This window comes from Vulpes lagopus, chromosome 9, assembly GCF_018345385.1.
Source record: "Vulpes lagopus strain Blue_001 chromosome 9, ASM1834538v1, whole genome shotgun sequence".
Lineage (NCBI taxonomy): Eukaryota > Metazoa > Chordata > Mammalia > Carnivora > Canidae > Vulpes > Vulpes lagopus.
This window is the reverse complement of record NC_054832.1, coordinates 44,300,433-44,328,208: the sequence shown is the minus strand read 5'-3', so window position 1 is coordinate 44,328,208 and position 27,776 is coordinate 44,300,433. Positions and strand designations below refer to the sequence as shown.

General features: G+C 41.5%; 1 protein-coding gene across 1 annotated transcript; it reads right to left on the bottom strand.

Annotated features, from left to right (window-relative positions):
* Nucleotides 1-3,007: 3,007 nt before the first annotated feature.
* TMEM64 (transmembrane protein 64) lies at nucleotides 3,008-26,921 on the bottom strand. The gene is made up of 3 exons (XM_041769281.1): nucleotides 25,892-26,921; nucleotides 11,512-11,667; nucleotides 3,008-6,166 (listed from the first exon to the last, which is right to left on the bottom strand). The coding sequence occupies exons 1-3, from the start codon at nucleotides 26,672-26,674 to the stop codon at nucleotides 5,975-5,977; spliced, it is 1,131 nt and encodes a 376-aa protein (XP_041625215.1). The 5' UTR covers nucleotides 26,675-26,921; the 3' UTR covers nucleotides 3,008-5,974.
* Between the last annotated feature and the right edge of the window lie 855 nt (nucleotides 26,922-27,776).

Here is a 27,776-nt window from a genome sequence, read left to right as displayed (position 1 = left end):
CCAAGTGGGCGGAAGCAAAGACAATCTCAGGTCCAATGTTCCCAGAATCTGTTCCGAGTCCACCTAATAAATAATGAGGAAATGTTTTCCTATGAAAACTACCTAGAATGTGGATTCTAAGCAAAGCTGTCCTGTTGTCAATTCAAAGTAGAAATGTGATGACACAAAACCAGTTCATTAACTTAAATTCAGAGTAATGAACTGGAAAAACTTAATGGAAAACCACTCAGTTCTCTGCCCTCCTTGCTGAGGTCAACTTAGTGCAGAACCCGGAGAGATAATGAACGTGAAGCAGGCCATGCTTCACAACATCTCCAATCAAAGGCGCTTTGTAACTAATAAGGACAGAATCAAAGAATTGTGTCTTAGCTGCTTCTGCCGTACGGTGGTCATGAATTTTATGCATCCTAGGATAAACACACTTACATTAAAACATACTACCCTAGGGGCGCCTGGGTGGCTCAGTCAGTTAAGCGTCGAACTCTTGGTTTCGGCTCAGGTTATGACCTGGGATTGAGCCCTGGTTGGGGCTCTGTGCTCCACAGAGTCTGCTTGTCCTTCTCCCTCTGCCCGCCCCCCCGCCCCCCGCTCATGCTCCCTCTTGCTCTCCCGCTATCTCCACCTATCCCTAAAGACAATAAATAAAATCTTAACCCAAAAACCCAAAAAACCAACCATTCTAATTGTATACCTACTGTAAGAATTTATAATTTTCAAATTACTCTGTTTTTTTTTTTTTAATTTTTATTTCTTATTTATTTACTTATGATAGTCACAGAGAGAGATAGAGAGGCAGAGACATAGGCAGAGGGAGAAGCAGGCTCCATGCACCGGGAGCCCAACGTGGGATTCGATCCTGGGTCTCCAGGATCGCACCCTGGGCCAAAGGCAGGCGCTAAACCACTGCGCCACCCAGGGATCCCAAATTACTCTGTTTTGGTTCAGTGCAATTCTACTCATTCTTTTCTTTCTTTTTTTTTTTTTTTTTTTTTAAATTTTTTATTTTATTTATGATAGTCACAGAGAGAGAGAGAGAGAGAGGCAGAGACACAGACAGAGGGAGAAGCAGGCTCCATGCACCGGGAGCCTGACGTGGGATTCGATCTGGGGTCTCCAGGATCATGCCCTGAGCCAAAGGCAGGCGCTAAACCACTGCGCCACCCAGGGATCCCTCTACTCATTCTTTTCTATTCCACGTCTCTGCATAGCTTGTGATTTTTTTTAAGCCTTTCACCCAGAAATTAGCCTACAGAATATTAGTCATTTTTAGGACTGCGATATCAGCTAGTAATGATTGGATAACCAACTCTGACCAAACATGGCAGAGTGGTTACATTTACCCTACACACATATGCTATGTTAGTGCATTGAGTGCATCCCTGAAGTTCAATACTGAACTCATAATACAGTGTACTACTACCGTTCTCCCCACAATGAGTGCTGACAGGCAGCCTCAACCCAGGAGGGCGAGCATGGCAGAAAGTACTGAACAATCTTGGGTAATGAGCACACGCACTGCCACACGCGCTTACCCAATGAGTGCTCCACAGGCACCTCTCCGGTTCAAAGCAGTCTGTGACATGTGGTATCCCCACCTTGGGCCTATTTTTGTGTTCTAGCAAGCCATTTTGACCATAAGTGGCCAAAAAAAATGAACACATGACAGTATGGGACCTGCTGCAAATAATCAAGGACAGGTATTATTCTAGGTGCTGAAAGTGTTATGACAGCAAAATATGCCCTCAAGGAAAGTCATGGAAGGAGGGTAGAGATCAAAGGGAAGTTATATTGGTGAAAGTCCTTCAGTATTACGAAGGCATTGTAAACATTACTGCAGCCTGGGACAAAGGACTGAGGACTTTTTCGACAGGCGGGTAGCATTTCATGACTTAGGAGTATTAGAAAAACCCAACTGGAAAAGCAAGTGCCAATGTTAGAGATCAGAATCATTTCTCCACAGGGCCTCTGCTAGAGCCGTAACCATAACCATCCTCCATCTAGGGTCAGTTACCACCATTCCATCCATTCCACCCTCCCTTCCTCCTAAATTGCTCCTTCCCGTGGATACAGTCCACTAAATTATAGAGGGAAAGAATGAGAAGAAAGAAGGAAAATAAAATATCACCTTTTATTTTCTCAGGCACACAAGTGATCTGGGATATCAATTATCACCCTTCGAATTATCTATTTTAAATCTTCTGGTATCGTAGAAAATAGTTTGCAGCAATCACTCAGCAATTTAGAAGTACCAAGTTATAATGTAGTTGTGCAATTAACAGTTCATGTTCAATATGCAAAGTTATTAGAACTCCTGAGTTTCAAATATTCTGTGGACACAGGTGATTCCTCTCCCTTCTTTAAAGGCTTTTAAAAAGAGATGAGCTTTAAAAGAATTATATCCTATATAGCTTACTGTAATAGAAATCAGCAATGTCCAATCTAAAAACCAGAGAGTGTTATTTTAGCTATTGTTCTGATAAGTGAGGGGCCCCTGAAACAAAATTCCATCACTGAAGTCATCAACCTAGGTCAGTATCACTGTTCCTGAGGTCTTCATGAACCTTTCTTTTTCTCTGCAAATGCCACTTGGTTTTGAATAGCATGGATTTACCATGCATCTGAAGATTGGCCCGTATCACCCTGGCAGATACCTAGCTACTTTCTCAAGCATTCTAAAGCTAGTCCCACAAATTTTGACATAAGTAAGCCATACATAGCACCTTCCCCAAGAACAGTCCAAATCAGCGTCGCACATTTAACACACACAGAACTGCTGGGACTTGCTGGTAGCTGTACCACTTAGCTCAGTGACAGCAAGGATAAGTAAGAGAAACTACTGAACTTAGCCTCTCAAGGAGAGAAATGTTTTAGAGTCATATCTGACCCTATAAAAGCAAAGTCATCTTAGGAAGGTTTGCAGTTGGTTACGAGGTACATAAAACGAGTATGGCTGGCTCTGGATAAATCCACACAGTCACTTCTGAACACAAACTCAAAACACATGTTCTAATGACAGAGATCTGGTTCTATTATTTTCATAAACCAAAGGGTACAGATTTCAAGTTATTTCACAAATCAGATGATCAAATGAAAATGGACACGAAAGCACTTAGTAAATTATCATGTACACATGTTTTAAAAAGATGTGCTCTTTAAAAACAATTTACATGACAAAATTTGGCAAAGAGTAAACAAAAACATTTAACAATAAACCAAAAAATATGGAAACTAAGGAAAAGGCCCAAAAGACTTAAAAATGGAATGTATCTTTCATCAGATTTAGAAATTAGGTATGTTGTATGCTTTTTAAAATGTGCATAAAACAACTTTATACTGCAAAATAAAAACATTTTATTTTACAAATACACACTCTATAACGGGAAGCATTATTTGGGCAACATAAAAGGAACCTGTAAAATCTGTTACTGCCATAAATCTGGGATGCAAGGTTAAAGATGGGGTGAATAAGGCATGGCAATGCTTCATAAAATTTATAGAGAGCACATCCAATACCCAGTAACCAAATTCAGCTATCAAATAACATGAATATAATAGATTGCTGTTTACCTGGAGGTCAGAAATAATCAAGAAAAGGAAAACTGCAGCTTTACATTAGTAATTTAGAAATAGTAAATCCATACTATTTTAAGTAAAAATGGATGATTTTATTATATAAAATTATAATTGGCAGCATATGGAAAAATTATTTCTCTTCTACCTTTTATATATTTAAGTATGAAGCAAAATGCAATAATTGGAAGAACTCATTACAAACTACCAAAAGGTATTTATTTGGTGAAATTATTCAAGTTACAAAATGCTAAGTAAATAAACGCACTTCAAAATACATGAAGTGTAACACAAGTCTGAAAGGAGTGATCTTAAATGATTCCTCTAACAAAAACTAACCAACAAACAAGAAGCACAAGAAAATTATTGTCAAGGTTAGGCAAAGAAGAATAAATCAATCATACTGTTCATTGAGATTATTAAACTAAAATTACTTTTAAAAATAAAAATAATTAGGATAAAAAAAGAATAAGAATATTCTAGTATCATTTTTTTTTTCTATCAATGAAAGAAAGAAGGATTTGGAGGCCAATTAACTACTGTAGACTCTCGGATCAGGTGCCTCTCAGATCATTTGCACTGAGGTCTTCTTGATGTGGACATATCAGTGAACTTCACTGTGACCCAAAGGTGAGAAAACTTATACATGATGAAGGAAAGGAAAACAATTATAACTGCAATCAAGCAAAAAACTTACACGTTAAAATTATCGAGTGCAATGTGTCTCTAGCATAAGACTAGAATACTCTGCTTCCAAAGAATTCTTTTGCACTTTAATAAATCAGGGCAAAGGTTTTACCCTAATAAAAGGCAAATGGGGGATCCCTGGGTGGCTCAGCGGTTCAGCGCCTGCCTTTGGCCCAAGTAGTGATCCTGGAGTCCCGGGATCGAGTCCCGCGTTGGGATCCCTGCGTGGAGCCTGCTTCTACCTCTGCCTGTGTCTCTGCCTCTCTCTCACTGTGTGTGTCTCATGAATAAATAAATAAAATCTTAAAAAAAGAAAAAGAAAAAGAAAAAGAAAAAGAAAAGGCAAATGGGAGGTCTCTGATAAGGTGGAATTTTCATGGCAAAAAAAAGAGATACCAACCAGAAAATTTGCATTTATATCTATAATCTGGGTTGTAAAAAAAACGAATCAAGTTCACAATTAAACCATTTTAAAAACATAAGGTGATATATGAGTAATACATAGGTCATATTAATCATATGCCAAATTATTGTATGCTATACTCCTAAGTGCTACTAATAAATACACTCAATTCATGCTACAAGAGAAAGAATTGAGACTTAATTTCACATTTCAGAATTCCTGAGTCTTATCAGAGAAAAACAAGTACCAAAAAACAAATCAAATAAACCTACCTTATTGTAGGGCAAATAATACAAATTTGGGTATTAACGTTATAGTTTTAAAGCTGAAGACTATGGGGACATATATGTAATTCAGTGGACTTATAAACATGATTTTAAAGCTTGGTTTTTTTAAAAAGGCGATTTGATCAAACAAGGCCACCTGAGTGACATCTTCAATGATGGTAAGCCCATCATTTTAAAGGAAAAAATCTTTATCTCAAAGCCTAATGATGAATATAAAAAGAAAAAGAAGTTTATTTTACTAAAACTTTTTAGTAAGACTGCAATGGGACAGCCCTTTGATGAAAGATCTAAGGAGAGTAAAGCCGATGAAATGAAGTTAGAACATGGGTTCTAATTTGAGCCACCACCCATTAAATGATTTCCCTTTTGCTTTGCATATTACACAGTGAAAATAAAAAAGTATCTTAAGAGCACTTCAGTCCCACAATGTAGGATTTAAGCTTGTGTGAATAGGTGTAAATGGCCCTGCAATGATGCTTGCAAAAATACATTCAACCAAAAGTTAATGTCTATTTCTAACTTAGTCTGGAAAACGGAAGCAAAGTGGTCCCATTTAAAACAAAAGGCAAAACAAAAAAACCACTACATTTTCTGAAAAGGACAAAGAACATCTAAATAATATCATACATTTAAAAGTATATACTTTTACTCATCATTTTAAGTAGGGAAGATGCTTACGACTAATATTCATGGACTTTATAAATAAAGACACTAAGCAGAAAAATATTTGGGTTATTTCTCTGTTCATAAGTACCCAGAAAGAAAACACTTAAAAAAACACTAAAGTGCAGACCTATAGGCCATTGAGGGCATAATAAATGATCAAGAGGTGCAGCCCATATTTGCATCTACATTTACACTTACATATCCAGAAAATGATCTTCCTTTAAAAAAATTGTGCAATTTAAAAACTAGTCAGTTTTGTTTGTGCCGTAATACAATTAGAACTTGTCTCTGCCCACTAGTAAGGTGACCACTAGACCTTGGACAGCACACTAGCTCTTGACAATCATACATTTCATTAGAGTCATACAATATTGATTCCACCTCCAGAAAATGTTAGGGTCCTCTTGTTGTAGAATGAAGAGCCACTGGTATTTGGTTGATTGCCTTTAACCAGAGAGGTTTTCAGTTCCATTTCACAAGCTACAATAGCTGCATTCAATTCCACTTGAGCTCGATGAACTACATAAAACATGAGGCCTATGCTTATAATAATCTGTGAATAAAACCAAAACATTACGGTTAATAATATTTTACACGGAAAAAAGAGGGAAGAATAAACCCAATAAATAAACCCAATAAATATTTGGATTAGAAAGGTTTCAAGCAGGACGCTACTTAAACATGGTGAGGTAAGAATTTTAATAGGTTATCACCATTGCCATTTATGCTTTCCTCTGCTGCTTCTACTGGGAGTAGAGGCTACAACATATAAGTAACCGACATAGGGTATCAGGTTAACCCAAGGCAAGCATATACATCCCTTTTAATCTATATAAATGATGTTTGCTTGATACAAATCAAACTTGCCTCTTTGTACCAAAAAGCTTCTTTCAAGGAAAAAAAAATGTCTATAACAGAGGTCTGCTGGCTGAATTTTATTCATGTAATTAATGTAATATCATATCTTGCATGACTATAAATGTCCATAGGTATTCCTAAGTCCATTTAGAGAGAAGCGCTACCATATGCACATGAACTACCTCCGTGCAGCCAAAATTTAAAATATTAAGAACCACTTAAAAAATGAAATGCCAATAAACTTCAAAGAAATTGACAAGAGATCGTGAACATGAAATTGTGCTCAGGGAAAAACAAAAATAAAGGGAAACATGGTGATAAAAAAAAAAAAAAGGCGAGTCAAAGGGATACTAGAAAAAGCACTGAAATGAAAGTCAGATGTTGGTCTAGGTTTAGCCACTCAACTAGTGATATGATTTCACATCACTATGTGGGCTTCTCCCACTGTCCAATAGGAAGTTGTGATTCCTCTTTATGTGTTAATGTGCTTTAACATTCTATGTTCATCACAATGTTTAGGCAGTACACATCTTCTAAATGGTACTTCCAAACTTCATTTGTAAATCAGTTCTTCAGAGTTTGGAGCAAATATTCTCAGTGCAACAAGGTTATTAGAACAGGTGATGTTTAATGACCCAGTAAGTTTCAAAGGCTGCTCTAACCATAGTGACCCTAAAATATAACACTGTTTCAATTAAACATGCTCATAATTTTAATAGTTTTGTGGGAAAGCATTGAGGGTAGTGGGAGGATAAAGGCAGAGCACACGGGGCGGGGGGGTCCAAGAGGGGAATTTGGAACTCTTTGGGGGGGGGCACTAGTAAGTAGGTATCCATTCCTCAATATAATTCTGAGCAAATTAGGTATTTTAAAGGTGGGCCTTCAAATCTGTTTGTTCTCTAGCAGGTTAGCTCTCTTTAAAAAAAAACAAGATCTGCTTTCTGAAAACCCAAGGTTTGATACTTATCAGTGTTATGGTGATGCCATGAAAAGACATGGAAAAGATGTTAGAAACGACTTAGGAAGGGTATAGATGAGATGCTAAGCTCTGCCTCAGACATGCTGAATTTGAGGTGCCTAACAGATACCCAAACCGTTCAGGGAATGGGTCCAAAGCTATGGAAAGAAGGCTGAGCTCTTGTATTAAGGGAGTCCTTACACAAATAAACATGATAGCAGCCACCACAGTAACAGGATTTGCCAAAAAGGACAGTTTTCAGAGTAAGAACAGAAAGGAACACCAATTTTGGGGTGAAAGGAAGAGATACTGATAAATGAACCAGGTAAGCAGGAAAAAAAAAATCTAAATAGCTAAGGGAATAAAGTGTTTTAAAAAGGGTTAAAGAGTTTTAAAAGTGTTTAAAAAAGGTTTTTTAATAAAAGGGCATGGTTAACAGAATCTTAGGTTGCTAAGAGATCAAGCCAGAAGAGAACTGGAAAGTGCATCTGATTTCAACAAAGTTAACAATGACATGACAGCCACAGCAAGTACACTTAAATCCAGCAGAAAAAATTTTTTTTAGGTTCCTAGTGAGCGTACACTGGCTACATCTTTACATGGGATTTTCCCCAGATGCCCTTCTAGACAGACGGCCCGGCAATTTGCACTGATTTCTTTCTTTCTTTCTTTCTTTTTTTTTTTTTTTTTTTACCAACACACCGCCACCATAGTGAAATGTAAAAAAACAAAAAAAACAAAAAAACTTGTTTTAAAAACAAGAGAATCAAACACAAGTAAAAGGACAATCCTTCTACACAAAGGCATCTCTTCCACTGTCAAGTGGAGAGCAAGCTGAGAGCCTGAGCAGAACAGAAGATTATTAGTGGGTTTCTTAGATGAAAATTACAGGTTTTCTCATTTGAAGGCTTCTGATTTTTCTGGTAAGCAAAGGAGGTGATCTGTTGAGACTGACGAGGAAAATGGGGATAAAGGAGTCAAAATTGGGAGGAGCTGAGATAGGTTTGCAATAGTCATTAAGGAATTGAGGGAGTGGGAAGACAAAGGAAACAGTTGGGAAATGGGGTAATGTTGAGAAACCAGCAGAAGGTTTGTGACAATGAATTAAATATTACCAATCTGGTTGTATGACTTCCTGAAAACAACAGGTGCAAAGCATATCAAAACTTGGATTCATCCAGGGTTTTGGCTGGTGGGTACACAGAAAAATATAGGGCATGGAGAAGAGTAACGGAATTGAGAGATCACAGAATCCAAGTTGGATCTATTTTGTATTGCTTAATTTTACAGATACTGGATTCTATTTAGGTGGCTATAAAGCTCAGAGGCAAATTTGTGGCTTTCTAGTAAAATATGAGAAACCTCATGAATACACTTACTCTACTAACTTTATTATTATTATTATTTTTACTCTACTAACTTTAACCTAAGCTTCATCCTTTTCTCCTATGTACTTCCCTCTTCAAGAGGACTTATATGCCCTCCTGTTTTATTCTCCTGTGTATCTTTTGTAAGCTGAATTAAACCCCTTCTGAAATATACGAGGCTGTAAGTAACATCAATAAATAAAACTGAGGCATAAATACAGCTTTACTTTTTGTTGTTGTGGTAGTTACTGTTGTTTTTCACATATGTTAAGGGCTAAGAAATATTTGCTCTTTCCCCCCCTCCCCCCATCTTGTATGTTAAGCTTAAATTTGTCAGCTCAAAGGGGTAAGAACTTGATGGGGGAAAAAAGAAGGCCCTATATTTTTAGAAACACTTCTGACAAACATGTGAACTATTTTGTTTTAGTATAATTCTACCAATTACAGTTGAATGATTCATTAAGATGCACAGAAATATAAAGTATCAAGTAGTAAAAATCGTGTGAAACCTACTGAAAATAACAAGTTCTAATTACTCAAACATAATGTAAAGGGGAAAAGATACTTCAAATGGATTATTCATTTTCAGGAAACTAGAAAAACATAAAAGGTACTTAAATTTATAATAAAAAAAAATCTGAGAATGCAGTGTATGTTAGACTGTTATAGTACCTCAGGATAATTATAAACATAAATTACCATGTAGATATAATGCATAAAAAGTTTAGGATGTGATTAACCTACTACATTAATAAAAATAAATCAACTATAATAAAAACTCTAAACCTAGATTTAGGTTCTGTGTGTGTGTGTGTGTGTGTGTGTGTGTATGCACATACCTATGTATGTGTGTATGTGTATATATATAAACTTTGTATAAAAAAAGTAAAAAAAAAAAAAAAGGGATTCCCTGAATGTCAAAAATATTACAAAATTTTTCCTAAAACTAGCCATTTAATTGATAAGCTTTATAGTTCAATGTAAATATTCCTGGGTTCACTCTGTTTACTGAACTTGTACTCAAAAACAGAAAGAAAATCAACTCTGGGGATCCCTGGGTGGCGCAGCGGTTTGGCGCCTGCCTTTGGCCCAGGGCGTGATCCTGGAGACCCGGGATCGAATCCCACATCAGGCTCCCGGTGCATGGAGCCTGCTTCTCCCTCCGCCTGTGTCTCTGCCTCTCTCTCTCTCTCTGTGACTATCATAAATTTAAAAAAAAAAAAAAAAAAAAATTAAGAAAATCAACTCTGGCTTTATCACAGTGATTTTAATACAATATAGTACCTCAAAAGTTGAGAATACTGCTAACACTAAATTTCCAATATGATATCGTATGTTTAAGAATAAAACTTAAAACTATCAAGTTAAGGGACCAATAAGATGTTGGCTACCTCAGTGTTACCCACTCAGTAAACAATAGTCCTCATTATGAGTATAGTTTACAGAGTCAAATGCCTTGGTTCATATCGTGATTCTACCCCTTGCAGCTGTGACTTTAGACCAATTACTCTCCACTGGTGTGCCAATAAACTAGCTCTTGGAGATGAGATAGGAATCTTGATTTGGAGCACCTGCCATTTTCCATGGTCTAAATACTCCTGCCAAGATCAATTTCAAGTTTACCACTGCTGATGTCAGGGAGGAGAGTTGGGAAGAAATGTACACAACTGGCTGGAGATAATAAAAGTACATACCTCCTAGCCTTTGGGTAGGGATTAAATGAGCTTAAATATACAGCATATAAAGCTCTCAGTAAAAGCTATTATCAACTATTGCTAAATCATCAAAAGTTATGGTGATTTCATATTTTGGTAAATCTCAGGAAGGACATGTAACATGACTAAAGAAATGGATTTTTTAAACTCTTTCTATTGCAACTTAAAGGAACTGAGTAAATATGCCTACATAGCAGAATTTTTTATCAATCTTGTAATTGTAGGTATACTATAATTTGTATGTCAATTTGTACCAGTCCATTACACAAATCTTATTTGAATTTGTAATGGACTACAAATGGAATGGAATAAAGCAATACTTTCTAAAAAAAAAAAAAAATTTGTTCTACATCAAATTGTACTAGAAAAAAATTTCCATTGCCAGTATAATACCCTTTTAAAATTACCAATTGCAGAGTTTAATAATTTGAAGAAAAGGTAAGATAAAAACCCAACTTTACCAAATCTCACTAAAATTATCTTCAGATAGTATTAACAACACTTCACAAAAACTCAAAAAAGAATGAGGACTTTGAAAATCACTGCAAAAAAGAACCTTATTTTTCTCAATCTCTTTTTTATTTAAAGAATTTTTATTTATCTTATTTATTTATTCATGAGAGACAGAGAGAGAGAGGCAGAGACACAGGCAGAGGGAGAAGCAGATTTCCTGCAGGGAGCCCGACGTGGGACTCGATCCCGGGACTCCAGGATCACGCTCTGGGCTGAAGGCGACGCTAAACCCCCGAGCCACCCGGGCTGCCCAAGAATTTTTAATAAGTTTTAATTCAGTTCAATAAACTTCCATATATCCACACAATTAAAATGTAAATGTCAAAATATAAAGTATAATTGAAAGAGAACAAGAAAAGATATAAAAAGGGAAAAATCCTCCTAAATTATTTTCAATGAAATACATTAGGCTTAAATCAGCAATGCCATACAAAAAGAAAATTTAAAAAAAAATCAAAATAAAAAAGACCTTTGGCCTCAAACTCACCTGTAAACAAAAAACAAAATATCCACTAACACTCTGTTCTGCAATGACATCTTCCATCGTCCGCAGGGTGGTACCCAAGTAAGAATTCAGAAGCTGAGTAGGGAGCAGTCCAACCGAAGATGCCATCAGATAGTTGGGTAAGGAGAGATCAGTAATCTAGAAGAGCAGATTAAAGCAGATTGATTCATTATCAAGTCAGATTTCCATTTATGTAAAACTTTGTACCAACTTAAAATACCAAATTTTGGTCTTTCCTAGTTTGAGGGAGTAAAAATGGTATTTCGTGACTCTATCCTATGCATTCTAGTTTATATGGATATTATTTTTATTTCTTGGTATTAGTTTTAAATATACATCTTCCTACTTGCATTTCTTTATGGGTTTCCTTGGTCATAGTGTAATATAACAACAACACAAGTGCTTAGAGGTACACGAATAAGAAATGTATAATATAAATAAAACCATCAAACTAGAGAAAAAAAAAAACCATCAAACTTTAGCAAGAGAGGTAAAAGATTTTGAGTAATTATAGAAACATTTCTGGATAAGAATGTTGTGTTATTGTTGTTACTAGTGTTATTAACTAAAATTTTTTTTCTTTTTGCTAATGTTAAGATGTTTGTTGTTGTAGGTTTTTTTTTTTTTTTAAGATTCTATTTATTTATTCATGAGAGACTCTGAGAGGGAGGCAGAGACACAGGCAGAGGGAGAAGCAGGCTCCACGCAGGGAGGGAGCCTGATGCGGGACCAGATCCCAGAATCTGGGATCACAGCCTAAGCCAAAGGCAGATGCTCAGCCACTGAGCTGCCCAGGTGCCCCAAGATCTGGTATTTTAAAAGAGTGACCTACAGTTACTCTAACTACAATCTAACCCAATCTAATGAATGTGTAATTCCTACTTTCAATAAAGCTACATTCATCTCTACTCAGATGATTAGCTGGAGATCCACCACTGCTGGTTTGGAAAGAATACTACAGTGACTGGTTAACAATTTAACTAAATGATTACTGACTTCATGCTGCCCAGGCCAAGATGTTCTGGCAGGTGCCTGCGAGAGACAGAAAGGAAGATGTGACTCCTACCTCAAAGGATTTACACACTGGCAAAGACACATCAACTACCTAAAAATAGGCGATAAGGGATTCTGGAGAAGGATCTTAAAGGGTAAACAGGGATTAATTTTAGCTGCAGGAATAGGGGCCAGAGGGCAACCATGTGGAAGAAGAGGCATTTGAAATGGACTCTGAAAACAAAACATGGTTTGGCAGGCAGAGACAGGTGGGATGGGGAAGCTAAGGTGTTCTGAGAATGAGCAAGGACAACGTGGCACGGAAGGTACAGGATGTATCAGTGCGGTTGGCAGTGGGGTTTGGGTAGTTTACAGAGCACATGCAAGGGAACCCTATACAAGGCAAGTACTTGGGGTGACACTTGTTAGGGGCCTGCGGTGAAAAGGGAAACGAGTCTGTATCCAGGAGAAGAGCACCGGAGAGCCTAGTCAAAGAACGAGGTGAAGAAAGGCTCCTCTGTCAGTTTGGGGTACCTACAGCAAGAGACCTGCCTACAGAACGAACACGCCAAATGTATAAAATGGGTACACACGGCAAAACGATGAATCACAAAAATCATGATATTGGAGTTGATAATAGAACATTACAGGTTTTGGAAGTTGTCTTTAAGTATTTAAGTTCCAAAATATCAGAATGCAAAGCTTCAGTCCATAGTCTTTAAACGTGATGAAGTTTCTCTAAGGAAAACATAAAACTGACATTCAGATGTGAAGTCAGTAATACCCAAAAGGGTTCGATGTTAAGCACATCTCCTAAACGGGAAACAAGCCTGCAACTCAACTCTTTAACAAGACCTTTGTCCAAAGCAGAAATCAAATATCGCCAAACCTTTTATTTTTTTTAATTATTATTTTTTTTTCTGCCAAACCTTTTATGACAAAAACCTCATCCTGGGGAAAAAGCAGGGGTCACTGTTTATATATATGTCCCTTCTGAAAAGCTGTATGTCTAAAGAGAGTAAAAAACGGATTTTGGCTAATCATTCTCGACTTCTGCTGGAGTGTCAAATAATTTAACCAGTACAGCAACACACAGACACACACATTTTTCGACTGTTTACTAACTTCGTTGAGATGAACAGATTGCAAATTATTCCAGCATTTCCTCTAAGCTCATATCCTATTCAGGATGGGCATCCATTCTTTGAAAAACATAAATCTCAAACGGGGATGTCATTGTTATCCTGTGGCTCAGCTTCTGTGATCATTAAAACTCCAGGAAGAGTTTAAAAAGGATGCTTTTAATCCTCCAGAAGCACCGTAGACGCACCTGCGTTCTTATTCCCGAAGGTACTGTGCTTTGCTTAGAGGTGTGATTTGTTTCTCTGGGCCAGTAGGGGTTAATGTAGACCATGACCTTATACCAAAGAGATCATGAAAACAGAGAGCCCATCTGAGAGGGGGAGGGGGAAAGAAAGAATAAAAAAAGAAAAGAAAAATGCTTAACTCTAAAGAGCAAGAGCTGACTGATGTTTGGGGCTGAGAGTAAGAAAACCTCTATCTTCAGATTGATCACTCAGATGCTCCTGGAAGTGGGGACTGCTGCCCCTCAGGCACAGCACAAAGTACAGCTCCTCCCAGGAAGCCCCCCCCCCCCCCCGCACTTTCTCAGTTTCCAAATATTTATGCAATGGCTTTACTGGCTTTAAGTGAATCCACTAAGAAACTATATAATTTTTACACTGAATATCTTGACATGGATCTAATGAAGAATATAAAGGTGATCTGTGTTCAGGAGAGCTCGAATTTTATCCACAGTTCTGCAAATCTTAGTTTCAGCAAATTATGCTTTCCTGAATTTTCTTGGCTTATACAATAAGGATGCTGTTTTTTTTTTTTAATATTCTTTTTATTTATTCACAAGAGACATAGATTGAGAGAGAGAGAGAGAGAGAGAGAGGGGCAGAGACCCAGGCAGAGGGAGAAGCAGGCTCCATGGGGGGAGCCCGAAGTGGGACTCAATCCCGGGTCTCCAGGATCACACCCTGGGCCGAAGGCAGGTGCCAAACCACTGAGCCACCCAGGTGTCCCAAGGATTCTGTTTAATCGAGAAAGTTGCAATGAAGGTAAATTCCAATAAAAAGATATCTAATCTAATAATATATAGAAAAAAACCGTAAACCCCCAAAATAATTTTAAGAAAGGAATGGTCGAAGGAAACGAAAATGAATACGGTTTCATCTTTTCATCTAATTACTATTTATTGACAAACTGTGTGTTTTACTGTATATATATCCTCAAAATACTATCGATATTTCACAAACAGTTGCAAATGGCAACTACAACTACGTATATGTGGACGTCTTCCTGTAAATACAGTACAGTACTGTGAATGTATTGCTCTTCTGTATGATTTTCTTTTCTCTAGCTCTTTATTATACGAATACAGTAGATAATACATTACCTGTATGTAATAACAGACAAAATATCTGTGAATCGACTCCTTAAGCTGTCCCTAAGGCTTCCTAGGGCTTCCGGCCAACAGTAGGCTATTTGTAGTTAAGTTTTCGGGGAGTCAGAAGTTATATGTAGATCTGTGACTGAGCAGGGGCGGGGTGGGGGTCGACCCTGTGTCGTTTGAGGGTCAACGGTGGTTTTCACCTCCAGAAATATAAAAACTTCACAACCAGTATAAGAAAAAACATGAACTTATTCACCCTTCCTTTTCCTTCCCTCCCCAAGATACCTCTCCCCCTCTGTCCCCAATCACAGTCCCTCTAGCCAGACACCTCAGAAGTCAGTGACAGGCTCATTCCTCCCTCCTGCCCGTCTTGTCCGTCCACTTGCTAAATCCCTAAAAAATCTACCTACTGTCTGTTCTATCCCTATTCAGTCTCTCCTCTCTAGTTCCCACAGGGAGACCTCCCCACCACTCACCACCTATGCTAAATCCTGAAGAAATCTTTTAAAAATGCAAATCTAGTCCTGCATTAATCCTTTCCCACTGCCATCAGAGTAAGGTTGGGGTTCACTTCAGCAGGCAACGTGCTTGAAGACCCAGACTCTGATGATCTCCTGTTCCACATCACATTACGTTCCAGGCACATCAAAATTCTCTTGTTCTTAGAACACTCCTTGCTCTCTTTTCCTTCTGGGCCCTTGTACACTGTTCCTTCTGACAAGGAAACTTCTATCTTTCCTCCCACTCCTCTTACTTGGGCAAAAGTCCTGGTCCTCAGCCTCAACCGTATTTCACTGCTCAGTCATGGATGTCTCTAGCAAACCTTCCCTGAGCTCCCAGGCCTGTGTTAAGCTCTCAAGTTCTCTGATAGGACACTAGACCCTCCCCATCCCCTTCACACTAGAGAGTGACAGAAGATTTCACCATCTGTTTGCCCTTCGCCCTTTCCCCAGGCTACTAATTCTGTCAAGAAAGGGACCTGTCTTGTTCTTCATTCTGTCTTTAGCTTCTAGCATGATGCCTACTATGTATTAGGTGCTAAACGTACCAATATTCATTGGATGTGGACTGTAACATCAAAACTATTTATAAACATGGAGACTTCTCATAATTCCTGTTTATAAAGACGTTAGGACAGAAAGTCCACTTGCAATTAGTTGTTCAAAAATCGAAAATACCTTCCCCCAACCTCTCAAAAGGAAATAATGTCATAAATGAAAATTATCAGCAAAATTTATGCCATACCATACCTAGGAATGTTATTGATCTCCTAGACTGCAAGCACTTTAAAGGATTTGAGATGAATTTTGCCTTATTTGCTGCTATGACTCTAGCATCTAGAATAGCAGTGGGTATAGGTTGGGTACCTACCAGTTACTTATTAAGTTAATACTGAATGAGTACTAGAAGCATTTCCAGTAACCTCCGAGGTCAACCTAATGTCAAGCTTGGGACCCTCTTGTTAAGCAGCAACTGTGAAAGTACTGGGGAAAGTCTTGCTACTGGAAAGAAAAAAAAAAAAAAAAAACAAGGCATGGTTTCTGAGAGACCCCACTCTAACAGCTGAAGAGACCTTCAATGTATAGGCTTCTACGGACAAAGATGGTTAGGTCGGTAGGTCTACCTACAATTCAGAGGCCACCTTCATACATACAGACCTTTTCATTATTCAATGTACCTAAATTAGGAACTGCTTTTAATGGTTCGTAAATATTTTAGGGGTCACCGATCCATTTGAGAATCTGACTAATACACACACACACACACACACACACACTAACCCTTTCCCCAGGGGGAAAAAAAAATACACACACGTTTCACTGCATATACTTTCTGGAACATACATTTAAAAGATCTGGGAACCCTGGGTGGCGCAGCGGTTTAGTGCCTGCCTTTGGCCCAGGGCGCGATCCTGGAGACCCGGGATCGAATCCCACGTCGGGCTCCCGGTGCATGGAGCCTGCTTCTCCCTCTGCCTATGTCTCTGCCTCTCTCTCTCTGTGTGTGACTATCATAAATAAATAAAAATTAAAAAAAAAAAAAAGATCTTATTGGCAGAGCTGAAAAACAACACAGGCTTATTATTTTTACTCATCCAGCAAAAATTTATCAAATGCCTTCTATTCCTAAGACCCAGCTCTCAGCAGGGATAAAGATACAAAGACAGAAAACCATAGCTGACAGTGTCCATTTTAAGTCATTCTGTACCACACTTAATGATCAAAATGTTCATTACATCCAGTAAAAGGTCACAAGAATCACTCCCCATGTCATATAAGGAAAGCACAGGCATTCATTAATGCAAAGACTACAAAAATAAACGCCAAAATCTTAATGATGGTTTTCTTCTCTGTACTTAGCCATACTTCTCAATTTTTACAATGAACGCTGCTAAACAAATACTGCAGTGAATCAGTATTAACAGTGAGAAGAAAGGATCATTAGATAATGCTGGAACGGTGACAAGTATCATGACCCATCATCTGTATCTGAATCTATGGTCATAACTATAATACAGAATAAGAATTTAAGATGAGAAAACATTTTTATAAAACATACTACTGCCAAACTGTTAAAAGAAGGAGGGGTGTTAAATTGTTGCTCAGAACATCTGCCTTCTTAAGAGCAAACGAGGAGACCTTGTCTAACCTCTTTCTTTACGAATAAGAAGACTGGGGGCCAGTCACTAAATGACTTCACCAAACTCACAGAGGAACTGAGACAGAACTACAGGTGCCCAAAAGTCCACGAGGCTAAGATTTTACCATAATTGTGGTCTTACAATCATGAGCCAGTCCAAAACTTTTATTTACTTGTAAAATTAATTTCAGTTCAACTGTGAGCTAAATTACTAACCACTTTTTTTTCTTGACTACTCAGTGCAAAGGTGAGGAAAATAAATTAGTTATATTTGCTTCAAGTTCATCTTTAATTATCTTTCGCTGTCATTTAGTTCGTACCCCGGTTTCACAGCTCCTTGCCCTCCCAAAACCAACAGAAAATCTTTCTGTTGCTGTTTTTAACCAATTATGGACCCACAAAAATAAAGTAAGTGATTAACAGTTTGCTAACACATAATTCTTTAAAATGATTTCACTGAGAAGTGAGCCAGGGTGATGGGGCCAGGTCTTGTACTTTTAAATTTACTCATTTCTACTTTGTTTGCCTTCTACCCCCAGTACCCAGGTACTTATTGCTTTTGTTTTTAAAAAGATAATTTTCTTAAATGCAAAGGTAAGTAAGATATACAGGAGAGTTTAAGGGCCTCGTCCTACAGATGCAGGGGCCCAGGCTTAATGGATGGTTGTTTTATTACAGTCACTGCTGAAGCTCTAATGCACACTTTTTCTATCGAGTGCCAGGTAAGAAATATTTTAGGCTTTGTAGGCCATGGAGTCTCTGCCGCAACTCTGCCGTTTTAGCTTAAAATGAGGCACAACCAGTACAAACATGAATGAGCATGGCTGTAGTCCAATAATGCTACTTAAAGGCACTGAAATTTGAATTTCATGTAACGTGCACACAATATTCTTCTTTTGACATTTTTTCCCAATCATTTAAAGATGAAAAAAACCTTTTGGTTTGGGTGCCATACAAAATCAGATGGTGGACCCAGCCAGGGACCACAGTTTGTCGACCCCTGCTCTAAAGTCCTGGGATAATGTCTAATTCAACTGTATAGAGCCTTGCCCAGAGCCTGACACATAGGAGGTCCACCTTACATTTATGCGTTGGGCTGTAGGGCAAGTGTTCTGCACCTGGAATCAGGAAATCTCTGAGAATTTCAGCTCTTCTTGGACCAACAGCAGAACCGTGGGTAAGTTCGTTTCTCTACCGTTTACTAACTGAGTGCTCCTGGGTTACTTTGCCACCTCGTGCCTCAGTTGTCTTAGTGGTAAAATGAGGCTTAGAGTTGATAGGAGTGTCAAGCAGGTAACGTGCGCGTGTTAGAACAGCGCCTGACACTTCAGTGTAATTCGAATATTTGTTAAGTTACAAAAGGGAAAAAAAATCTGAGTTTTGATGTCCTCTCTTTGGAATGCAGAGGATGGAAAGGAGGAAATGTTAAACAATGAGTCAACTATGTATCGTCACATCACGTAGCAGGTATCATTAAACACATGGTACAACAGAAAGTATGGCTTAAAAGAGCAACCCTAACTTGCTCAAGATGTCACAGTAAATGTCAGAACCAAGTCTGATTTCTTTTTTATTTTTATTTTTATTTATTTATTTATTTATTTATTTTTTTATGATAGTCACAGAGAGAGAGAGAGAGAGGCAGAGACACAGGCGGAGGGAGAAGCAGGCTCCATGCACCAGGAGCCTGATGTGGGATTCAATCCCAGGTCTCCAGGATCGCGCCCTGGGCCAAAGGCAGGCGCCAAACCGCTGCGCCACCCAGGGATCCCAGAACCAAGTCTGATTTCAAGTGATAACCAGTCCTCTAAGTAACTTCCTCTTAGTCATGGATAGCTCCTCGAAGACCTGCTGTGATGATTAAGGGGTATCATATATGTAAATCTATACAACCTATGAATAAGAGAATCTTTCGTGGTATGCTTCATGTTTTTATTTTAGGTTTCAAAGATTAAATGATGATGGATACAAAATTTCCCATGGGGAATTATTTAAGGAAAGGAACCTATCAGATCTTTGACTTTTTTAAGCTTTTCCATGACCAAAGTAAAAAAAGAGACAGAGACTATTTTTAGGATCTCCCCTCTGGAAGCTGCAAGTACCATTTTGAATTCTGTTACCCATGTCAACCAATTATCACATGATACTCTTTGGATTAAAACCGACATCTCACAGAAGGCAACTTTAAACTACAGAAAGGGGCAGCCCTGGTGGCGCAGTGGTTTAGTGCCGCCTTCAGCCCAGGGTGCGATCCTGGAGACCTGGGATTGAGTCCCACATCGGGCTCCCTGCATGGAGCCTGCTTCTCCCTCTGCCTGTGTCTCTGCCTCTCTCTCTGTGTCACTCATGAATAAATAAATAAAATCTTAAAAAAAAAAAAAAAAAAAACCAAAACTACAGAAAGTCCAGATGTCTCCAAAGGGGCATCTGAGAGCAGATCTTAAGAGACTACTCTCATGCTCACTACATGTAGGATGTTTGGAATAATAACTGGGATGTTATTCCTGTGAATGTTTTTATTTTCCAACGTTACAGACAAGTTTCTTCTAAGGAAAAGGAAAGGAAAAAGGAGAACCTGACGTTTCAAAGCTACAGACAGGTTTGCTGTTTGAATCAGAAATCTCACGTCTACCTCCTAGAATGCTGAGGATTAAAGAAGTTAACATATCAAAGATGTGTTATTACTCACTTAGTAATTGAGGAAAGGCAAGACAGGGGAGAGAGGTATGTATGCTAAGAGGTTTTGGAATTTATCCTTAGGGGAAAAGAAAACCCACCGGAGGAGAGTTTCCCAAAGGAGAGCAACAAGATCAGATTTGCACTTTAGGGGATGCCTGGGTGGCTCAGCAGTTGAGCATCTGCCTTTGGCTCAGGACTGATTCTGGGGTCCTGGGATCGAGTACCGCATCAGGCTTCCTGAAAAGAGCCTGCTCCTCTCTCTATGTCTCTACCTCTCTGTGTGTCTCTCATGAGTAAATAAAATCTTAAAAAAAAAAAAAAAAAGATTTGCATTTTAAAAAGATCTTTCTGGAGAGAAAGTTGGAAATTCTTGGTCCAAAGGCAAGGAGACCAGGTAGGAGGCTGAGATGCCTGAACCAGAGTAATGGCAGCAGGTCAAATGGAAGTTTTCAGGAGGTTAAGATCCAAAGGACTGAGCCAATGATTAGTTGTGGGGGATGAGAGAGAGGGAGAGAGAGAGAGAAGGGAGATAATCAAGTGACCGAGTCATAGAGACTGCCACCGAACACCCCAGTCCTAGCTCCTTCCTGGCACATGCCTAGCTCTTTGAAGTTACCGCTTGCTGGCCAGGTAACTTGTTCAGGCCAGTAAAAAGTGAGATTATTTCCAGATGAAAGCTTGAAAAACCAGTGTGCAATTTACCATGTCACAGTAACGAAGTGAAAGATGATGGCTCTGTCAGCCTGGCTGACAAATGACCCAGAGCAAAGATTCCCTGCCCCTTCCCCAAACCAAGCTGAACCTGATTCTGTGTCCACAGGTAAGTAAACCTTTACGTTTTAACCCATGGAGATTTAGGGGTTTTTACTACAGCATAATTTAACCTGTCCTGACTGCAGCTGTAAGAAATGCTCATCCGAGACATGTGTCCAGGTCAGAACGATACTTAGGGACACACGCAGAAACTATACGTCTATAAATCTGTCTTTATAGGCAGTAATAACTACAGATACAAGATTACATTAAAAGCGGGGGAGGTGGGAGCTTTAAATATTCCCAGCTCCCCCCCCGCCAGAAAAAGTGTGTTTTTTTAAAAAAGGAAAAAATTTCAATAGGTACCTGGGAAATTACATTTCTTTTGATCTAATAACTGCTACTATAAAGTATATGTATGTTTTTCTTATTTCAGTAGTTTCAAAAGTGGAGAGTGTCAGCTTCCTTATCCCTCTTTAGCACACGTGGAAAAAGCAAAGCAATACAGTCCATCATAGTCACAAAGCAAAGGAGAGATCCCTCCCTTCTTCTATATACTAACCTTTACGATCCAGTTCCTGGGTCTAAAATGTAAATACCACTACCTTCACCACTAATAACTGCTAACAGTGACTGAGAATTGCCTGTGTGCCGGGCAAACACCTAAAGCCTTCACTGCACCAGCTTACTGCCCCCTCATAACTCAGCATGGGCCAGTCCAGGACTATTTCCAAAGCTTATGCCTCTCGTGACCACTACATCTTACTTCCTCTTTAAGGTAAGCTCAGATTAATTCCTTTAATCACGAGCATTAAGAAAATGACTTTTAGCTGGAATAGAGGAGAAAGGGGTGGGAGGGGGAGGATTTTTTTTAAAAGACAGGAAGGAAAGAAGACAAGAGAGGTAAGTGGGGAGCTGTGGGCAGGCAGAGGGGTAAGGGTAGAGAGTTTGGAGATAGAATGAAGATGGAATGAAGCCAGAGAGAGCACAAGTTCAGAAAGTCAGACTAAAATAAGTATCAGCCTGGGGCGCCTGGGTGGCTCAGTGGTTGAGCCTCTGCCTTCAGCTTCGGGTGTGATCCCGGGGTCCTGGGATTGAGTCCCCAAGCCGGGAGCCCGCTTCTCCCTCTGCCTCTCTCTGCGTATCTCATGAATAAAATCTTTTAAAAGAATAATAAAGCAAGAATTAGCCTACACTAAGCTTTCTTTTCACCCATATACCCTGGGAGAACTCAGTAAACTGTTTTGGTTGAAAGAGCTAATAAAAAAAAAAAAAAAAGAAAGAAAAAAGAAAGAAAGGCACTGCTAAAAAGCAGGTAGTTAAGAAATGAACAAGATGTAACAGACTATATCCCCTGGCTCTACGACCCCCCCTGCTATGGCTATGAGTAAAATTTAACAGTATGACAAATCTTATCAGCCCATCCTGGTTTCAAGCTCCCCCCCTTGGTGGTTGAGTGACCCTGAGAAAGTCCCTGGAGGGCTGAGCCTCTGTTTCTCTCACAGTAAAATTATGCCAATGATATCTATTGCAAGAGGCTGTTTTCCATTTTTTTTCCTTCTTTTCTCTTGACCCCACAGCACCAACTTAAAGAGTTACCCCTTGTCAAGTGCAGTTTCAACTACATAATTACCTTACATTATTCCCAAGCACAAAGTATAACTTCTTATTCATGTAATGTTAAAAAGCATTAAAAAAACTATCTTATTTAAAGATTTTATTCATTTATTTGAGAGAGAGAGAGAGAGAGAGAAGTGAGGGTGAAGGTGAGGGAGAGAGAGAATCCTTAAGCAGACTCTCCACTGAGTCTGGAGCAAGATGATATGGGGCTCAAGCCCAGGACCCTGAGGTCAGAACCTGAGCCAAAACCAAGAGTTGGATGTTTAACTGACTGAGCCAACCAAGCACCCCAAAATGGTCTTATTTTTAATTAACAAATATATGAGTTCTCATTATATACCCAGGACTACAGTAGCTACTAAACATACAATGAAGAAATAGAACCATGGGTTGGGACCCTATCATCAAACCATAGGGCATAGGTTTACCTTACCATTTACTCAGTACCCAAGTGACCTTGGGTAAGAACAATAGTAATGGTGACAAAAACCAACACGTGTTTGTTAAGCTAGGTTCTACTGTATGTATTTATCTTGTGTAAGTGTCCCAATAATAATCCTATGATGTAAGTAACCACTAGTTTCCCCATTTTGCAAATAATGAACTGACTACAGAGAGGATGAGCAACTTGACCAAGGTCAACAGGTTCTGTGCAGACAGTAGGACTCCAGAGCAGTCAGTCCTGTGCTCCAAACTGTTAAACAACAGTCTACACTATACTCATAAATACACTGTGCAGGGATGGTTTAAAGATTAGAAATGACATTTGGAAAGAGCTTAGGATAGGAAGCACACAGTAGGTGAACAAGAAAAATCACAAGGAGCCCACGTGGCTCAGCGGTTTAGCGCCGTTTTCCGCCCAGGGCGTGACCCTGGAGACCAGGGATCAAGTCCCTCATCGGGTTTCCTTGTGTGGAGCCTGCTTCTCCTCCTGCCTGTGTCTCTGCCTCGCTCAGTGTCTCTCATGAATAAATAAATAAAATCTAAAAAAAAAAAAAAAAAAAAAAAAAAAGGCAAACTAACAGAACAAAACTCTTTACCGTTCCTTAGTCCCAACCCTCTTCCAAAGTCTTAGAACACTTGATCCATTATTATCCAAGGTTGGGTCAAAGTTCATGTTTATACTTAATACTATAAGTTGTTGTAAAAGGGAAAAATTTAAGGCAAAAAACATATCAAAACACCAAAAACACTAAAACTTACTCTCCAGAAAAAAAAAAAAGACCCTTATCTCTTTTCACACCTCCATGAGTCTCCTTCTACAGTCGTGGCTATTGAGTAGAATCAACATGAGATTTGCAAAAGGAATTTAAAAATTAAGAAAAAAAAATTCTTGATTTCATCACAAAAATGGTAGAGTTAGAATTCTTTTTTCTTTCTTTCTTTTTCTTTTTCTTTTTGTTTTTTTTTTAGGTAAACTGCTAGTTTATTGAAATTGCTTAACCTGGTGGTTACAGCTTGTGAAAGTAGTATGTCGGTGCGCTAGCAATTGGTGGTGGTAAAAATCATTCAAAATAATGAATCAGGGGGATCCCTGGGTGGCGCAGTGGTTTAGCGCCTGCATTTGGCCCAGGGCGTGATCCTGGAGACCCGGGACCGAATCCCATGTTGGGCTCCAGGTGCATGGAGCTTGCTTCTCCCTCTGCCTATGTCTCTGCCTCTCTCTCCCTCTCACTGTTTGCCTATCATTAAAAAAAAAAAAAAAAAAAGAAGAAGAATCAGGAGATATTTAAAAGGATAACACACTCCTAAAAACACCAATTTTTATCTTTTAGGAATCAGCGGTTGGAATTATTAATACAAAACAAGATGAGAAAGTTTCTAGAGACTAACAATTTATTTTTGAAACAATACAATGTGTCAGAATCACTACCATAGTATTAAATACATCTATTCCTACAGTTTTGAGTGCTGTAACCCTTTACTTCCACACACATTATTTAAGTCAAGCTGAAGGGTTGAGTTCCTGGAAATCACTATATGAACTCTTGGTAGTTTCCAATCATTGAATTTGGGGAACTCAGTAATCTAGCTCAATTCCTTCACCTTAGGAAAGAGGAAAGCAGGGACATAGAGTCACTGATGCGTTCGTTCCAAAGTCAGGAAGTTTGTCAAGACTGGGTTCTTTTCCTCCAGTCAGATGGTCTCCTCACTAGCAGTATTTCTATTCCTCAATCAGTTGCACCGAGCTAGAGAAAACTAAGTTGGATAAGCAGAACATATGGATACGAGGCAAAAAAAAAAAAAAAAGTGTAGAAGGGGTGTATAAAGAAAAAAAAAAAAAACATGGTCACTAGGCAAAAGGTTATCTGTCCTATTTTGTTGTATCCCCTACCTAGTGATTTCAAAACCAAGTTCCTCTAAAGAAAAATAAGCAGGACGCCTGGATGGCTCAGTGGTTGAGCTTCAGTCTGCGGCTCAGGGCGTGACCCCGGGGTCCCAGGATCCAGCCCTGCAGGGAGCCTGCTTCTCATCCCTCCGCCTGTGTCTCTGCCTGTCTTTCTGTGTGTCTCACAAATAAATAAATTAAATCTTTAAAAAAAAAAAAAAGAAGCAAGAGGATGTCCCCTTTTGCATTCTATCAAAGCAAATTCCTTTATGAAGAAAAGACCTCTTAACAAATTTTAGGAGCCTGCTTCTCCCTCTGCCTGTGTCTCTGCCTCTCTTTCTGTGTCTCTCATGAATAAATAAATCAAATCTTTAAAAAGAGAAAAGAAAAAAAAAAAGCAGGAGAATCTCCCCTTTTGCATTCTATCAAAGCAAATTCCTTTATGAAGAAAGGACCTCTTAACAAATTTTAGGAGACTGTCATACGGACTCTGGAGCTACTCCCTGCACTGTTTACCCAAACACTTCCTTCAGCCGTGGGTCGTTAAAAAAAAAAAAACTTGGGTCAAAACCCTGGACGCCTTTTTTTAATTTTCCTGGATGCATTTTTGCAAGCAAGAGGGAAAAAAAGCTAGGAATGTGAAACCTTTGCTCCCTGGTGCCAAAGCTGCTGCAGGAAAAAACAAACAAAAAAAATGACCAATGGGTAAAATGTGCATTTTTCAGTCGTCTCCACCTCTGTGCATCTCCCCCTCCAAGGGGCAAAGCTGCCTGTTGGCCAGACTGGCCTGCGCCCGGGAGGGGCCGTCCCTCCCGCAGCACGTCTCCCGCCGAGGCCCCGCCGGGGGGTCTGGGGCGCCGGGCGCGCAGGGGCGGGGCCGCACTTACCGAGAACACGGCGTTCTGGAGCCCGAAAGGTATAGGGGTGAGCCTGGCCAGCGCCACCACCTTGAGGCCGCTCCCTCCCTCCACCACGCGGACCACGGCGCTCAGCCGGTCGCTGCTCTGGATCCTGGCGGCCACCCAGGCGGCGAGCAGGCGCCTGCACACCACGTGGGCGATGAAGGTGCCGATGAGGACGCCCACCACCATCAGCCCCATGCCCAGCACGAAGCCGTACAGGTAGCCGGCCGCCACGTTGAGCACGATGTAGCCCCAGCCGCAGGGGAAGGACACGACGATGAAGCCCACGACGAACAGCAGGACGCCCAGCAGCGAGTCGAGGCTCTCGGCCCAGAGCAGCAGGTGCTGCAGGTAGCGGCGGACCAGCGCCAGGGAGGCGAAGCACAGCGCGGCCAGCACGCACACCAGCGCGGCGCTGCGGCACCAACAGGTGCTGCCCAGGCAGCAGCAGCGCCAGCCCCGCGCCTCCGCCACGCCGCCCAGCGCGCCGCCGCTCCCGGGGCCGCCCGCCGAGGCCCCGCCCGGCGCCGGCAGCTCCGAGGCCGCGGGCGCTCCGGGCCGCTCCAGGCAGGCGCCCAGCAGGACGCCCGAGGCCGCCGCCGCCGCCGCCGCCGCGCCCGCCCCGCCCCCGGCCCCGCCCCCGCCGCCGCCGCCGCCGCCGCCGCCGCCCGCCGCCCGCGGCCCCGCGCGCCCCGGGAGCCCCGGGAGCACCGCGGGCGGCAGGAGCCGGGGCAGCGCCTGCAGCAGCCGCCCGCCGGGGCCCCGCATGCCTCGGCCGCCGCGGGCGCTCAGCCCGCCAGCCCCTCCGCCGCGGCGCCGGCCGGGCGGCGGCCCCTCATGGCGCCCCGGACGCCCCGCCTCGGCTCCCTGCGTCCGCCCCGGGCCGGGGGGCGGGGGGGCGGGGGGCCAGGGCTCGCGGCGGACCGACCGACCGACCGACCGACCGACGCCCGACCGCCCGTCCCGCAGCGCCACCAAGTCCGGACCCTGCGCCGGCCGGCCCCGCCCCTTCTCGGCCGGAGGGGGCGGGGCCTCGGCGCGGGGGCGGGGCCGGCGGCGGCGTGCTGGCCCCGCCCCGGCGCTGGCCCCGCCCCTCCTGACGCACCCTCGGCGGCTGCTGCGGGGACCCGGCGCGGCGGGGCTGCTGCGGGGCGGGAAGGGAAGGGACGCGGGCTGCGCGGGCGGGGGCCGGTGGGGGCCGGGGGGCCCGCGGGGGGGCCGATGGGGGCCCGGCGCGCTCCCCGCCTCCCTCCCGGGGCGGGCGCGCGCTTCCCCCTGCCCCCACAACTTTCCCCCTGCCCTCCTCCCCTTACCCCCTCCCCCCTGCTCTCCTCCCCTTACCCCCTCCCCCCTGCTCTCCTCCCCTTACCCCCTCCTTCTGCCCCCTCCTCCCTCAACTAACCTGAGTTCGCACAACTTACCGAGGCTGTAACAGACAAAGTGATGGAAACAGGTTTTAAAATCAAAGTTCAGGGATCGTGAAAGGTCAGGAGAAAACGTTACACTGGAGTCCAAGGAAGAGAGAATATTAAGAAGGAAGGAAGGGTCACCAGTGCCCAGTGTCGCAAAGGGTCCAAGGTGAAGGCGGGACCAGTAAGGGTCCCTTAGGTAATCCCTCTCCCCCCTCCCCTGCACCTCTCCTCCCTCTCCCTGTTGCCCCCTTCCCTCCCCCTGGCCTCCCCCTCCTTCCTACTCCCAGCCCTCTCCTCCCTACCCCTGTTCCCCTCCCCCCGCCCCCCTCCTCCCTACCCCCGTCCCCCTATTTCCCTCCCCTCTCCCCCGTTCCCCTACCCCCTCCCTACCCCCTTCTCCCTCCCTGTTCCCCTACCCCGTCCCCCCTCTCCCTGCCCCTCTCCTCTCTCCCCCTGTT

Coding starts and splice junctions, on each gene's coding strand:
- TMEM64 (XM_041769281.1), bottom strand. CDS start 26,674: ATGCGGGGCCCCGGCGGGCGGCTGCTGCAGGCGCTGCCCCGGCTCCTG. Junction 11,668..25,891: donor TCCAGAACGCCGTGTTCTCG/GTAAGTGCGGCC, acceptor CTGCTCTTCTAG/ATTACTGATCTCTCCTTACC. Junction 6,167..11,511: donor ATTTTGTTTTTTGTTTACAG/GTGAGTTTGAGG, acceptor TTTTATTCACAG/ATTATTATAAGCATAGGCCT.